At 36.9% G+C, this 14,649-nt stretch overlaps 1 protein-coding gene across 12 annotated transcripts in view; it reads right to left on the reverse strand.

The window, feature by feature from the left end:
- Window positions 1-6,192: 6,192 nt before the first annotated feature.
- The window catches only part of FREM1 (FRAS1 related extracellular matrix 1), a 313,656-nt gene continuing 305,199 nt past the window's right edge, over window positions 6,193-14,649 (reverse strand). For 11 of the 12 annotated variants that reach the window (XM_045043745.1, XM_045043744.1, XM_019815979.3 and 8 more), the window contains 2 exons: window positions 9,601-9,686; window positions 6,193-7,782 (listed from right to left, as the gene is read on the reverse strand). In XM_045043745.1, coding sequence (XP_044899680.1) covers window positions 7,577-7,782; window positions 9,601-9,686 — 292 coding nt within the window. In that variant the 3' untranslated portion in view covers window positions 6,193-7,576. The remainder of the gene's footprint in view (window positions 7,783-9,600; window positions 9,687-14,649) is intronic. The other variant, XM_045043746.1, reaches the window with a different exon arrangement.

Below are 14,649 nucleotides of genomic sequence, written 5' to 3' on the forward strand. Positions count from 1 at the left end.
CCAGCGTGCATAACAGTTGTAATTTCTTCACATCCTCCCCAACACTTCGTACGGTCAGTCTTCATAATTTGAGTCATTCTAACTGGTGTGTATCTCACTGTGGCTTTAATTTACAATTTCTTTTTTTTTTTTTAAGTCTTATTTTTATTTATTTTGAGAGAGAACACACAAGCACGGTTGGGACAGAGAGAGAGAATCACAAGCAGGCTCTACACTGTCAGTGCAGAGCCCAACATGGGGCCGGAGTCCACAAACTGTGAGATCATGACCTGAGCCAAAGTCAAGACGCTTAACCAACCGTGCCACCCAGGTGTCCTAATTTACAATTTCTAATGACTAATGACTAATATGGTGACATATTTGCATTTACTTATTTGCCATCTATATAGATCTTCTTGTAATGTATCCGTTCAAATCTTCTGCCCATTAAAAAATTTTTTTATTAGTGGGGGTACCTGAGCGGCTCACTTTAAGCATCCAAATCTTGATTTCAGCTCAGGTCATGATCTCACGGCTTGTGGGTTCAAGGTCCACATCAGGCTCTGTGCTGACAAGGAGAGAGACTACCCCTCCCCTGCTCAAGTTCTAACTCTCTCAAAATTAGTAAAGAAACTTCAAAAATCATTATAAATAAATAAATTAATTAATTAATAAAATAAAATTCTTATTGATTTTTGAGGTTTCTTTTATATAGTCTGGATATAAGTTCTTTATCAGAGAAATGCATAGTAAATATTTTCTCCCAGACTGTGGCCTGTCTTTTCTTAACCGTGGCTTGATCAAGATGTATTATCCTTTCATATATATTGTTGGCTTTGAATTGGTAAATTTTTGTTTAAAGGTTTTCTATCTATATTCATGGGGGATATTGGTCTGTAGTTTTTTCTTATAATATTTTTAATGGTTTGGTATCCGAGCAATCCTGGCCTCATAATGAATGAGTCAGAAAGTATTCTTTTGCGATTTTCTGGATGAGTTTTGTAGACTTGGTGCCATTTCTTCCTTAAATACTTGTAAAATTCAATAGTGAAGCTATCTGGGCCTTCCTTAGTAATCTGTGTTCTCTCTCATTTTTTTCTGATTGGTCCAGGTAGAGATTTGTCAATTTTATCAATATTCTGAAAACAAAACGCTTTTGGTTTCATTGATTTCCTCTATTGTGTTTCTTTTTTCCATTTCATTGATTTCCACTCTGATATTTTCTATTTCCTTATTTCTGCTCTCTTCTTTTTCTACTTTCTTAAGGTGGAAGCTAAAGTTAAGACCTTTCTTCTTTCCAATACATCTAGTGTGATAAAATTTCTTCCTAAGTAATGCCTTGACCAATGCATCCCACAATCTTTGATACGCTGTGTTTTCATTTTTATTCAGTTCACCATACTTTTTAATCTTCCCTTTGATTTCTTCTTTAACCCATGAGTTGAAGAAGTTTCTAATTTAGTTTCCAAACACATAGGGGCTTTCCAGGGATATCTTTGTTATTGATTTTTAATTCAACTCCATTATGATCAGAGAACATATTTTGTATAACTTAAATCCTTTTAAATTTATTGAGACTCATTTTATGTCCCAGAATATGGTTCATCCCAGCAATGTTTCCTGTGCACTTGAAAAAAATATCTATTCTGCTGCTGTTGGGTGGAATGTTCTAGCAACGTCAGTTAGATTAATTTGGTTAACAGTATCCACATTTCTCAATCTTTACTGATTTCCTGCCTACTTGTTCTATTAATTATTGAGAAGGGTATTAACATTTTTAATATAATTATAGATTTTTTATTTCTATCAGTTTTTGTTTGTGTATTTTTAAGCATGGTTATTAGATGCATAAATATTTAGAATTATTATGTCCTCTTGATGTATTAACCCCTTAAGTGATAAAATAGGCTCCTTTAACCTTGATGATATTCTGCTCTAAAATCTACTCTGATATTAATATATCTGCTTCAGTTTGCTTTTGACTAGTTTTGGGATAGTATATATTTTTTCATTTCTCTTCTGTAGAGTAAGTTGGGATTGATTGCCTTTGGGAAGCAAAAATACAGATGGGGATAGAAGCAAAAGGTGAACTCATACTTCGTTGCTTGGAAAAAGTATTGCGGGTTACCATAAGGCCCTTAATGGAAGTGTTGGTTGATTTTTGTTCCTTTCTGTCTTAAGATAAACTAGGCTTTATTGCCTAGGAGACTAGAAGACCTATAAAAACTGTTCAAAATGAACAGTTATGTGTGTAAGTTACGAGGAGGGTATATTCATTTCCTGCATGATCCTGTTCTAAAGACTTGTAGAATTATTTTTAGAAAATCAGGGCATTCTGGACATTACACATATCCAGACACACTCCGCCATCAGTAACAGCCCTCCGTGATTAATGGAGAGAAAGGAGGAAGATCAATAAAGCCGTACTATAAGTTACAAAGTATGTCCAATCAACATTCTCTTCCCCTTAACCAACTATATAAATAAACAAAAAACTGGGTGAGACATGAGGCAAAGACTGGAAAAAGTATCTTGGATGAATCAGATAAACACACAGCAAATATATCAACCCCTTTATAGCTTTCTAAAATAAATTTTTACGTGGTGACTTTAATAGCACTGTTCTTGAGAGATATACTTCCTATAACATAACACTCAACATTTTAAAGTGCACGCTTGAGTGGTTTTTAGCATATTCACTATGTTCTGCAACCACCACCACTAATTCCAGATCATTCCATACCCTCAAAAAGAGCCTCTGTACCCATCAGCAGTTTCAGTTTCCCCCTCCCCCGCCCCCGAGCAATCACGAAGCTCCTTTTCTGTCTTTATAAATATGCCTACTTTGGACATTTCATATGAATGGATCACGCAGTACACAGGCCTTTCCTGTTCATCTTCTTTTACTTAAAGTTATGTTGTCAAGCATATGTCAAAAATACTCATCATTCAAAGGTATTGTACTTGAATTTAAGCAAACCATTTGTTCAGAGTGGCAATAATTAGAATAGGTTGCATAATTGGAAGAGATTCAGCCTACAATTTGCAAATCTCTAGTTCTAGTGCTAATCTCTCCCCACTTCAACTTTTTTTTTTAAATAATGCTTTTATTTATTTTTGAGAGAGCGCGAGAGGGGGACAGGGGATCCAAAGTGAGCCTGACGCGGAGCTCGAACACACAAACCACGAGATCAAGACCTGAGCCAAAGTCAGATGCTCAACGGAGGAAGCCATCCAGGCGCCCTTCTCACTTTAACTTCTGAAGACTTCAGTGTTCTCTGCTCTACAATAAAGATACTAGGTGAGATGATATGATTGTTCTGTCTTTATCCTGTTCCTCTGAGTAACTTAAAGACATAGAGACACATACTGCTTGTCTTGTTGCAAAGAGCAATCGGCTAGATTTGAAAACTTTAGTTCCTAACTTGATCTGGAGGCAGGAAATTTGGGACAGCTACTCTCCGTAACACTTTGACCTGATTATAAGCTCAGGAAGTAATACCAATTTCTTAATCAGGAGAGAAATATTACAAAAGACAGCCTGAACTCTCCATGTGGGGGTGTGTTTCCCTTCAATTCTAAAAAGGGATAATGTAATCAATGGTTTTCACTGTGACTTCCTCCCTGATAAAAAAGTTTCACGCTTAAAAAAAAAAAAGAAATTTGCATGTATATGCTATACTTTTATATTTTTATTTTCCTATCTCATTCACAATAAGATCTCTAGTAGGATTGGCATGTAATAGTCCATATTTGTTGAATAAATGGTAGATGGATGAGTGGATGGGTGGCTGAGTAGATGGATGAAAGCCATGTAACTAAAGGTTGCTTTAAACAGTAAGGATAAAAAAGACGTGTTGAGTTTTCTTTCCCATCCCTTTTTACCGTGGATAGAGTAAATACAAAACGTTAGGGGCGCCTGGGTGGCTCAGTCAGTTAAGCGTCTGAGTGAATTTCGGTTCAGGTCATGATCTCAGTTTTGTGAGTTGAGCCCAGCCTCGGGCTCTGTGCTGACCATGCAGAGCCTGCTTAGGATTTTCTCTCTCTCCCCTTCGTCTGCCACTCCCCTACTCACACTTCCTCTGTCTTTCCCAAAATAAATAAACTTAAAGAAATAATAAATATAAAATGTTAAAAATTAAAGCAACAGTGGTTCAGAAGTAGAAATAAGATCACTTTATTAATTTTGATACAACACTAGAAACAGTACATTGAACGTGAGGCTTGGTTGCAAAAATTAATCAGCACCAGTTCTTGGTTTGAATTATACAGAACCATAGTGTTCATGAAAAAACATGTGCGTGTTCTTTTTGGCTGTATTAAAAATATACAAAAATGGAAATGTAAATAAAGGTCACCTGGTTCATTTTTACCATTCCTTGGAAGGAGATGAAATAATTATCATCTGTTTTTAAGTTTATGTTTAGCAAAATATATGCCATACATATACATGAATATATATGTATGCTTTGGTTAAAAAACAAAGATCACAGGATACTGAAAAGCTACACCCTGTTTAGCTGGGTTGATGCTCTTGGATAGAGGGGACTTTTCCTAAGGTACTCGAGTCTAGGGAGAAGAGCCGGGTGGCACGTAAGTCTTTCTTTCTGATGCTCTCCTTCTTAGCTACCACCTGTCCCATCTCTTCTGCTCAACCCTTCTCTCCTCTCTCCTATAATCTCCCCTTCCTGTTCTACCATTACCCCATTTCCTTCCTTCCTGCTCCCACCAGAACCTGACAGGTGACAATGACCGATCTTGGCAGAGAGAACATGACGATAATTTACTTTTTTTTAAGCTTTTATTTTTGGGGGTTACCTGGGTGGCTCAGTCGATTCAGCATCCACTTTAGCTCAGGTCATGATCTTGCAGTTTGTGGGTTTGAGCCCCGTGTCGGGCTCTGGGCTGACAGCTCAGAACCTGGAGCCTGCTTCAGATTCTGTGTCTCCCTCTCTCTCTGCCTCTCCCTCACTCGTGCTCTCTCTCTCTCTCTCTCTCTCTCTCTCTCTCAAAAATAAACATTAAGAAAAATTTTTTTAAGATTTTAAGTAGTCTCTACATCCAACCTGGGGCCAAACTCACAACACCAAGATGAAGTGTTGCACATTCCATCGACTGAGCCAGTTTGGTGCCCCCTGCTCCTTTTTTTGCTTGTGTGTATGTGTGTGTGTGTGTGTGTGTGTGTTTGTGTGTGTGTGTCTGTCTGTCTGTTTATTTTTCAGATGACAACCATTTACTTCTTTTTCCCCCCTGAGTCAAAGGGGAATGGAGAAAGGAATATGAGAAAGGAATAAGTTCATGATAAATATTGCCCAGCTCCCCAACTTGTCCGAATGCTTGTTTGTTATGTTCTTTCCATTTCTTGGCTATTACAACCTGATTGCTGCCGTCACAAGCAGGAATACTTAAAAATATTATTCTCGGGGCGCCTGGGTGGCGCAGTCAGTTAAGCGTCCGATTTCAGCCAGGTCATGATCTCGCGGTCCGTGAGTTCGAGCCCCGCGTCGGGCTCTGGGCTGATGGCTCAGAGCCTGGAGCCTGTTTCCGATTCTGTGTCTCCCTCTCTCTCTGCCCCTCCCCCGTTCATGCTCTGTCTCTCTCTGTCCCAAAAATAAATAAACGTTGAAAAAAAATTAAAAAAAATATTATTCTCATATTTCTAGTCACTATACGAATCAAAACACCCTCTCCTTGTGCTAACATTTGCAATTACACTTACATATCATTGTCATTTCAGAAAAGGATGATAAAACCTACCCCACTGACCAGGCTCTACTTAACAGCCATGGTTCTGGATTCCCAGTTTTAACTAGTTAACAGAGTCCTAGGGTTTTAGTAGGAAGAAGTGGCCCCTGAGTTCTCCATTTCTTGAATTTTTACTTTCCCTCCTCGGATGGACCTCTTTAGGTAAACAACTCATCGTTTCTTTAACTGGCATCTCACCTGCCCACACTGCAGACGCCCGTGGACCAGAAAGGATCGGAGCTGGTATGGAGGGTGGGTTTTGCATCTTTTGGTTAAATACCAGAGAATGCTTATGTCCTACAAGAGATCTGGATGTTGTATCAGTCCAGACTACTCGTGATACCTAAGGTAAGGAGCCTTCTGACTCCGCGATGCCATTAATGCCTAAACTTTATCCCAGCTGCTCTTTGTAAATACTTCTAATAACTAACATCTTGATAAATGAGCAGAAATAAAACAAGCTGGTCATGCGTTATATCCAGAAACCGGACTGAATCTCTTCAGTTTATTTTAGTTTTACTGAACATGTTATTATAATAAAACCCGCACCAAAGCTTTCGTCTACTTGGGAACCCCATTTTGATGCTGAAATTACACCGGTGCTCAGAGAGAAAGTTACGTTTGGCACAACCGTTCTTTTCAGTGATTATGAAAAGAGGAGAATTTAGAGCGCATGCTTCAGAAGTAAATTTCTAATTTCCTGTAATTAACCCTTGATTTCAGATGGGAGTTCTTGTAAGGCTGCAACACGTCTCACTGGTACAAAAATGTTTTGTTCTGCTGATATTATAAATTAATAAGGTACCTTTATGTTAGCGAATCAAGCTAGCGTGCCATTTCTACAAATATTAAAGACTTCAGGGCTCAAAATTATATCAAAATCCTTCCTGAGAATATAGGTTTTCAAGGGCTCTGTTTTCACTGTTATTTTTCTTTGTTCATCAACATAGTTCATTGGGACACTTCTGAGGAAGCAGCGTTTTTCTTCCAACTTGTAACCCTCGTTCACATATACTCTGTTTCAAACGTCCTTGACAAACGTCACTGCGTACTACACACGCAAATGAAAAGAGAGGTTCGTGTGGCTTCCGATTTCTCATGAATCTATAAGGCCAGGGAAATGGAACGATTGGCTTTGGAATGGTACAAGGCCAACATTTTCATTGAAGAAAGCAATCTGTCTCACGAGTGGTGATGGGTAGACCTCTGGGGTACAGGTAGCCTCTGGATTCTCACTTGAACTAGAGCTTTGCAAATGAGTTTCCATCTGTGAGATTCTCCCATGTAAAGCCTTCCTTTTCCACCACGGACAATACTCTTTTTATCCACAGCCTCCTATCTTAGGGTTCACACGTGAAAGACCTCCAAAGGGACAAAGCAATGATGGCACCTCAACTGTGATTTAAGGAACCGGTAGAATTTCTTTTACTCAGACTGAAGTGGGAGACGCACCAGCAATACAGATTTTGGAATGGGCTCATTTGAGATATTGGGATTAAAAAAAAAATCCAAGGACCATGAAATTGGTACTGACTCAGATATGGAGTGGGGTCAGGGTGGGAGTCTCCTGGAATCAGCAAATCTTGGACCATATAATACTTCAGGCATTTATTCTGAAATGTATTGAAATCCAAGAATTGTCTGTCTTCCCTAAAGAAATATTCATTGATCGATCTTCCTGGAACTCTTCTTCTATGTTCCTTTTTTACCAGATAGAATCACTCATAAACTATGATTAAAAAAAAAAAAAAAGTACCAAGTCAATCATGACACCTTGTCTTCTATTGAACAACATGTACAAATCCTGTAAATAAATAGGTGAGAAATTCCAAGTGGGCACCTGTAAGGCTAGTTACTTTTCGAGTTTCCTGGAGCACACGTAACTGTGAGGTTTGCTCTTGCTACAGTCCTGCGTTTGCCATTTCCCTTGTCTTTGAGCCAAAACACAGTTCTTCCCAGGCTTTGAACGTTGAGGGGGGCCTTTCCTCCAGTTGGTGAAGACGACAGGTTCACCACCAATCCACTCCCAGTGGCCAGCATGCACTTGGTCATTCAAACCTGATGTGAACCAAAGAATGTGCCAAATTATTTTATTACATTTATGCTTGGGTATCACGTCAGTCTCTTGCTCTAATCTCAGCAATCATGTACAAACGTGAGCCTACATTCTGAAACACAGAATAGGATCTGGGAATCCTAAGACACAGTTGAGAACATTTGGCCGATCCGAATCCAAATCCTCGCTAGTTGAGCATCTTCGGGCAGGTTACTTAACCACTTTGAGTTTTAGTTTCCTCATCTAAGAAATGGGAATAAAAATAGTATATCGAGGGCCATTTTCAGTCTGAAATAAGATAATGCATGTACGTTTCACAGCACGCATGCATGTCTAATAAATGGCAATTATTATTCGTATTATTCCACAGGCAGAACTCCTATCCCAGGGAAACAGGTTACACTCTTGTCTATAGTTCTTCTTCTTTGCTATTTAAATCTCTTGGTTTTCTTGTTCGAAAGTAGCCTAACTAGATATTATTTTTAGTCTGGAACGTAAGATTTTTTTTCAGTCTGCTATAATTCCAACAAAAAGCAGCTCTTCTCAACTTGCCTCTCTACTCCCACTGGCAATTTTACAAATTACACTTCAGTGTTGCAAAGCTTTTGTAATTTTTCTTAAAGAAACATTCCTCCTCCTCGCTCTCCTTCATAATAGAAATAAAGAGAATAAAATCAGAAAAGAATCCCCTGTAACAGCATGATCTGACATCTCCCAACCAAATTTAACCATGAAAATAGTCTTAGCTGCATAACCTATAACCTCCTGAGTGAGCCTCCCTCAATATTTTGGGGTAGAATAAAATGAACTATCTCCTTCCGGATTGTTTCCTTGCATCTTTGATCAGAAGATGCTATGCCTAAGTATTCTGTGGGAACAGGGCCTTGAAATCAGTCATTGTGGAAGTGAAGAAAATGTCTCCTCTAGCTTTAGCTTCATACTCTCAGAAAATTTCAGAATTTCAAGATGTACTAAGTATTACAGAGATTCAGAGAAGCCAAGATTGGGTTTAGTACAGTTCCCTGAAATCCAATACCTTCAAGGTCAGACGGTGGAAATACTGACTTTGAAGCGCCCTGAGAATTCTACTTCTAAAAATAGAATCTGAAGAGATTTGTATTCCTGTTAAAATTGAAGATGTTAAAACTTCAGAAAACAAGGGATAAAATTAAGATCGCCTATACTTGTCAATAGCTGCAAACATTTCTAATTCTTTAACGTATTTCTTTATATATGCATATGTATATACCATATGCATATATATATCACATGTATATAAATTTTTTCTCATAATTATTTTCTGCTTCATATCGCTGTGGACTCTGCTTTTTTACTTAGCACCTGCCACAAATGCAATACGTTATGTATTTTATATATAATATGCTTCCAACGTGTATTTCTTGAATGAAATAATAAACATAAAGCACTTTGTTATGTCTTTAATATTTTACGCCTTACAAAAGCATTAAATATTAAATATTCCTTCTTGTGGCTATACTATAATTTATTTAACCATCCCCTATTGACAAGTGCTTCTAATTTTTTACTTTTAGAAATACCATTTGTTGAATTCTCTTACCTATAATCCAAGCCACATCCCTTATTATTTCTTTGAGATAGATGTCCAAAAATGAAAGCATTGTGTAACTAAAATGAGTTTTAAAAGGCAGACCATCCACTGGGTGCCCCCTCCAAAAAAGAAAAAATAGACTGTCCAATCATCGAACTGTTGCCTGTTACTGCAAACCACAATTATTTGGCCCATGGGAGGGAGACGCCTCCTTCATGTTCCTGCCTCCCTCCTCAGCGCAGACACTTGCCTATCCAAAATGGCTTCCGTCCGCTGATGTCCCACAGCCACCGCATATGCTGCCTGGAGAGAACGGTGACGAGGCTGCCCAGGTGACTGCAAACAAACAAAAAGGAAAGCATTGGTGACAGGGACTCCAACACTCCTGTTGATATGGAATGCAGAACAGAAATCAAATCTGTTCAAAATAGAAAAGTGTATACACACACACACACACACACAGACACACACACACACACACACACACACACACACGGAAAATTTTCCAAGATTTTTATACTCTTTCATTTTTGTATTTTAACGACTATCTGTAAAGTGGGATAGGTAACAGCAAAGAAAGGGATATTTTTTATACTATCTAGGTACAAATTCAACAGTGTTTAAATATCTTTAGAAAAATCAGCAACTACCTACTTTATAAAAATTAATGCCAAAATATTACTCCTCTCGCAAAGGGTCTATCTCTAAATGGCATAAATTTGGCAAGTATCCAGTTAATTTGACCAGTAAGGTAACCCAGACTATTCAGATAAAATTACTCGAGGCCGACATTTTGCGCTTGGTATGTTTAATCAAATATGCCAATAATTGTGACCCTTTGATCATACTCAGTGAAATGAGCATGAAATGTTCATAGGTTGTAAAAAAGTTAAAGCACATAGTCCTATAATCATACATATTTCCCCCCCAAATAGAATTGTTTTTATGTTTAAGGTGTATAGCATAATGACTTGACTCATATGCGTTGTGAGATGATTACCATAGTGAGTTTAGGTAGCATCCATCGGCTCGTATAGATAGAAAAAAACAGGAAAAACAAAATTATTTCCTTGTGGTGAGAACTCTTGGGATTTACTCTCTTAATAACTCTCATATATCATATATCATATAATATCATATAATATCATATATCAGTGTCAGCTACATTCCTCATATTGTATGTGATATCCCAGTACTTAATCATCTTATAACTGAAAGTCTGTACCTTTTGACCACCTTCATCCAATTACTTCACCCCATATCCCTGGCCTCTGCCACTCACATCTGATCTTTTTTCCTGTGAGTTTGTTTTGTTTTGTTTTAAGATTCTACATATCAGTGAGATCGTATAGTATTTGTCTTTCTCTATCAGATTCATTTCACTTTGCATAATACTCTCGATGCATATTATGTTGTTACAAATGGTAGGATTTCCTTCTTTTTTTATGGCTGAATAATATTCCTGGGTGTGTGTATGTGTATCACAACTTCTTTATTCATTCATCTGTCAATGGAAGCTTAGGTTATTTCAATGCCTCAGCTATTATAAATAATAAACATGCTATAACATGGGGATGCAGATATCTCCACAACATTCTATTTCGATTTCCTTCAGATATAATCCCAGAAGTGGAATTTCTGGATCATCTGGTAGTTCTTTTTTTCTTTTTAGAGAGAGAGAGCGAGAGAGAGCCAGGGAGCATGAGCAGAAGAGAGGGGCAGAGGGAAAGAGAGAGAGGATCTTAAGCAGCCTCCACACTCAGCTCAGAGCCCAACTCAGGGCTTGATCATGACCTGAGCCACAACCCAGAGTCGGACACTCCATTGGCTGAGCGAACCAGGCGCCCCAAGGTAGTTCTGTCTAGAAACTTTTGAGGATACTCCATACTGTTTTCCACAGTGTCTGCACCAATTTGCAATCTCATCTCTAGTACACGGCGGGGTTTTTTTTTTCTCCACATCCTCACCAGCAATTGTTATCTCCTATCTTTTTGATGATAGACATTATAACTGGCATGAGAATTCTTTATGAACTATTTTTGTAGCTAGCTGAATTATTCCTATAAGCAATATTTGATTGTTTCTAATTCTCCAACAGTGCTCATTAAAAGCTCTTTTAAAATGTCTTCAGTAAAAGGCTTGTAATTATTTTTTTCTTTTGTTCTTTTTTTTTTTTTTAATACAGAAAATTTCAAACAAGAAACAAAGCCACCACGTTCTTGTCTGGTTAATATCCACTGACGTTTTTAAAAGTAGGAAACAAAACTGGTGATACTTGTACCCGTTTAGAAAACTGTTGAATTGAATTTTATTCATCTTGCCTGTCTTTCCAAATTTCAGAGGCATTTCTCTGCTTTTCCAGATCACCTATGGTGAACATAATTTATCCATTTCTTAATGATTTTTTTCCCCACTAAAACCAGTACTTTACTGTTCTATAATGCAGTGGTAAATTCTAGGACTTCTGAGATACATATAAGGCTCTCTCTTTACCCTTCTCCTAGTGGCCTCAGCCTGCTGGATTTGGGTTTTGGTGACTGGGCTCTGACCTCATTATTTACTGTCATCTCCTGTCTGACAGTTACAGCAGATTTGACGGCACAACTTCTTGCCTTCCTCTCACATCCAATATGGTAATTCTAACGTGTTGAGGGTTTAGAACCCAGAGTATCAAATGTGTGTTAAATGTAGGCCAAGGGAAGGCTCACGGGGCTGCCTCACTCAACATGGTGTACTGAACAGAGTGTGGGAGACCTGCGTTCTCTTCCCGCTCTGCCTCTAATTCCTTTACGGATATAACTGGAGCCTTCATCATCAGGAAGTAACAGGTCTCATTCAAGGATATTTACCGTCTCCTCTTGCTTTAAGATTCTTGAAACTATCGTTAGAGCAGACTTTGTAAAATCCATTTTCACTGGCCAGGTACAAGTTTGATTTTTGTGTGTGTGTGTCTCTCCAAGAAGCAAAAAGTCCCAAAAGAGCAAGATGGGAAAACAGCTGTGTTTAGGACAGGTAAAATGTTAGACCATAGTCATTTATCAAATGAACATTTAGGCACCGGTATGTTGATTATTTTACAAAACCATTCCTTTTCTTCTTTATTCCGTATCCACACGAAACAGCATGAACGTTACTTCTATAGATATGTATATAGAGAGATATACAAATGAAAAAAAAAGAGAGAGACACATAAATAAAAACCTTTTGACAGCTCTGCAGTTTGAAGGCATTCAAAGTATAGTGTTAAAAACAGAAACTTTAAATTTCATATATTGAAGAAAAAAAGAAAGAAAAGTTAAAAAAAATTTAAAAAATGTAATTATATTGTTCACCCAAAAAATAAATAAATAAATAAAATTAAAAAAATAAATAAAAACAGAAACTTTAAATTTCATATATTGAAGAAAAAAAGAAAGAAAAGTTAAAAAAATAAAAAAAATGTAATTATATTGTTCACCCAAAAAAAAAAATAAATAAATAAAATTAAAAAAATAAATAAAAACAGAAACTTTAAATTTCATATATTGAAGAAAAAAAGAAAGAAAAGTTAAAAAAAATAAAAAAAATGTAATTATATTGTTCACCCAAAAAATAAATAAATAAAATTAAAAAATAAATAAAAACAGAAACTTTAAATTTCATATATTGAAGAAAAAAAGAAAAGTTAAAAAAATAAAAAAAATAAAATGTAATTATATTGTTTACCAAAATAAATAAATAAATAAATAAAATAAAATAAACCAGAAACTTTGATTTGCCTCGGTAAAGAAATACACATCTACTCCTTTGAAATGTTTTGAGTAAGTACAGATGTACTTCAGAGTAACTCTTTAAGGATAGGCCAGCAGGGGTTCCAGACAGTCCTGTGGGAAAACAAAATGGTTTCATAGATAATGATTTATAATAAGAGAATTACCAATGTACAATGACTGCCTAAGGAAACTAGCAGATGAGATTACAATATGCAAATTCAAGAAATACCTAATCTAGGAGTCTGGCTCCTCTGAGTTGGAAAAATAATAAAACACCAATGGAGAGGAAAGGAGATGGGAGATAAAGATTGAGTTGAGTTAGCAATCTGATTAGGGACAGGGAGCAAAGCCAAATTTGTTGTTCTTCTTGAAACACGGGTGCTGTAAACGACCCTTAGTAAAGGATCTTCAGGGAAGGGAGGGAGCCCCAGGAAACGCAGCCCAGAATTGAACAATGATTCCTGATACCAAATCAAAAACACACTAATATTAATAGTAACTCTAATTATAAACTGTAAAAACCTCTCCTAAAATTAAGTCATAGGAAGGCAAATATCCAGGTTGCGAAATGTTAAAACTATAAGTTTTATAGCACAGAAGGAATTGATGATTCCCAGAATATCTGTTGTTCTTTCTTTTATATACACGTTTTTAATTAAGTCTTTTTTATCTTAATTCCAGTATTGTTAACGGACAGTGTTATATTAGATTCAGGTGTATGATACAGTGAAGAGTATCTGGTGTTCAAGACAAAGGTGGTGGAGAAGAACAAAACAAAATGACCCTGAAAGGGAATAGGTGAAGGGAGGCACGGAGGCCCAACAGGTGAACAAAAACACAATGACTGGTAGAGGAGGTCTCGGGGTTCAGAGAAAAATTACCCTGAGGAGGGGGCCCTCCTGCCCAAAAATGTTCCTTGCAGAAGGACCAAACCAAAGGACTATGGAGATCTTTTCGTTTTCCTTTTCAGTTTTGCTTTCCACTCACCGCTAGACGTTTTGTGAAATGTAACTAGTTATCAATGTACATTTTGTGAAACGTAACTAGTTATCAACCGTTCCCGGGGGTAATCATTCTTGTCCTTTTGAGATGCAATGCATATTGAAGTGTCATACAAATACAATCAGATCACATATTCATACTCATCTTTTCCAAATAAAGTTTCAAAATGAAAAGCTTTTTGTGATATTTTAAAAATCTCACACACACGCAGTTTCTTTACCTCTCTTAACACATTCTGGGATACCATCAGAAATGGTATTTGATAGACGTTTTAAGTTCTGGACCATTCTGGCAAATACATAATGTGCAGTTTGAAAGGGTTTATATTACTGATACATAATTAGTTTCTTTCTAAAATATGATGGAAAAACACCAATTGTCCTTAATTATTTTTGTCCTGAAAGCTTTCTCAGTTTAATATCTATAAAGAAATCACAGTTTTAGAGCTTAAAACAATTCCCTGAGACCAGCATTTATCAAAATAACTTCAAAAATAATTGAACAAATTACTGCTGAACCTGCTTATAACATCATGTTTGATCGAC

This window comes from Felis catus, chromosome D4, assembly GCF_018350175.1.
Source record: "Felis catus isolate Fca126 chromosome D4, F.catus_Fca126_mat1.0, whole genome shotgun sequence".
Classification (NCBI taxonomy): Eukaryota; Metazoa; Chordata; class Mammalia; order Carnivora; family Felidae; genus Felis; species Felis catus.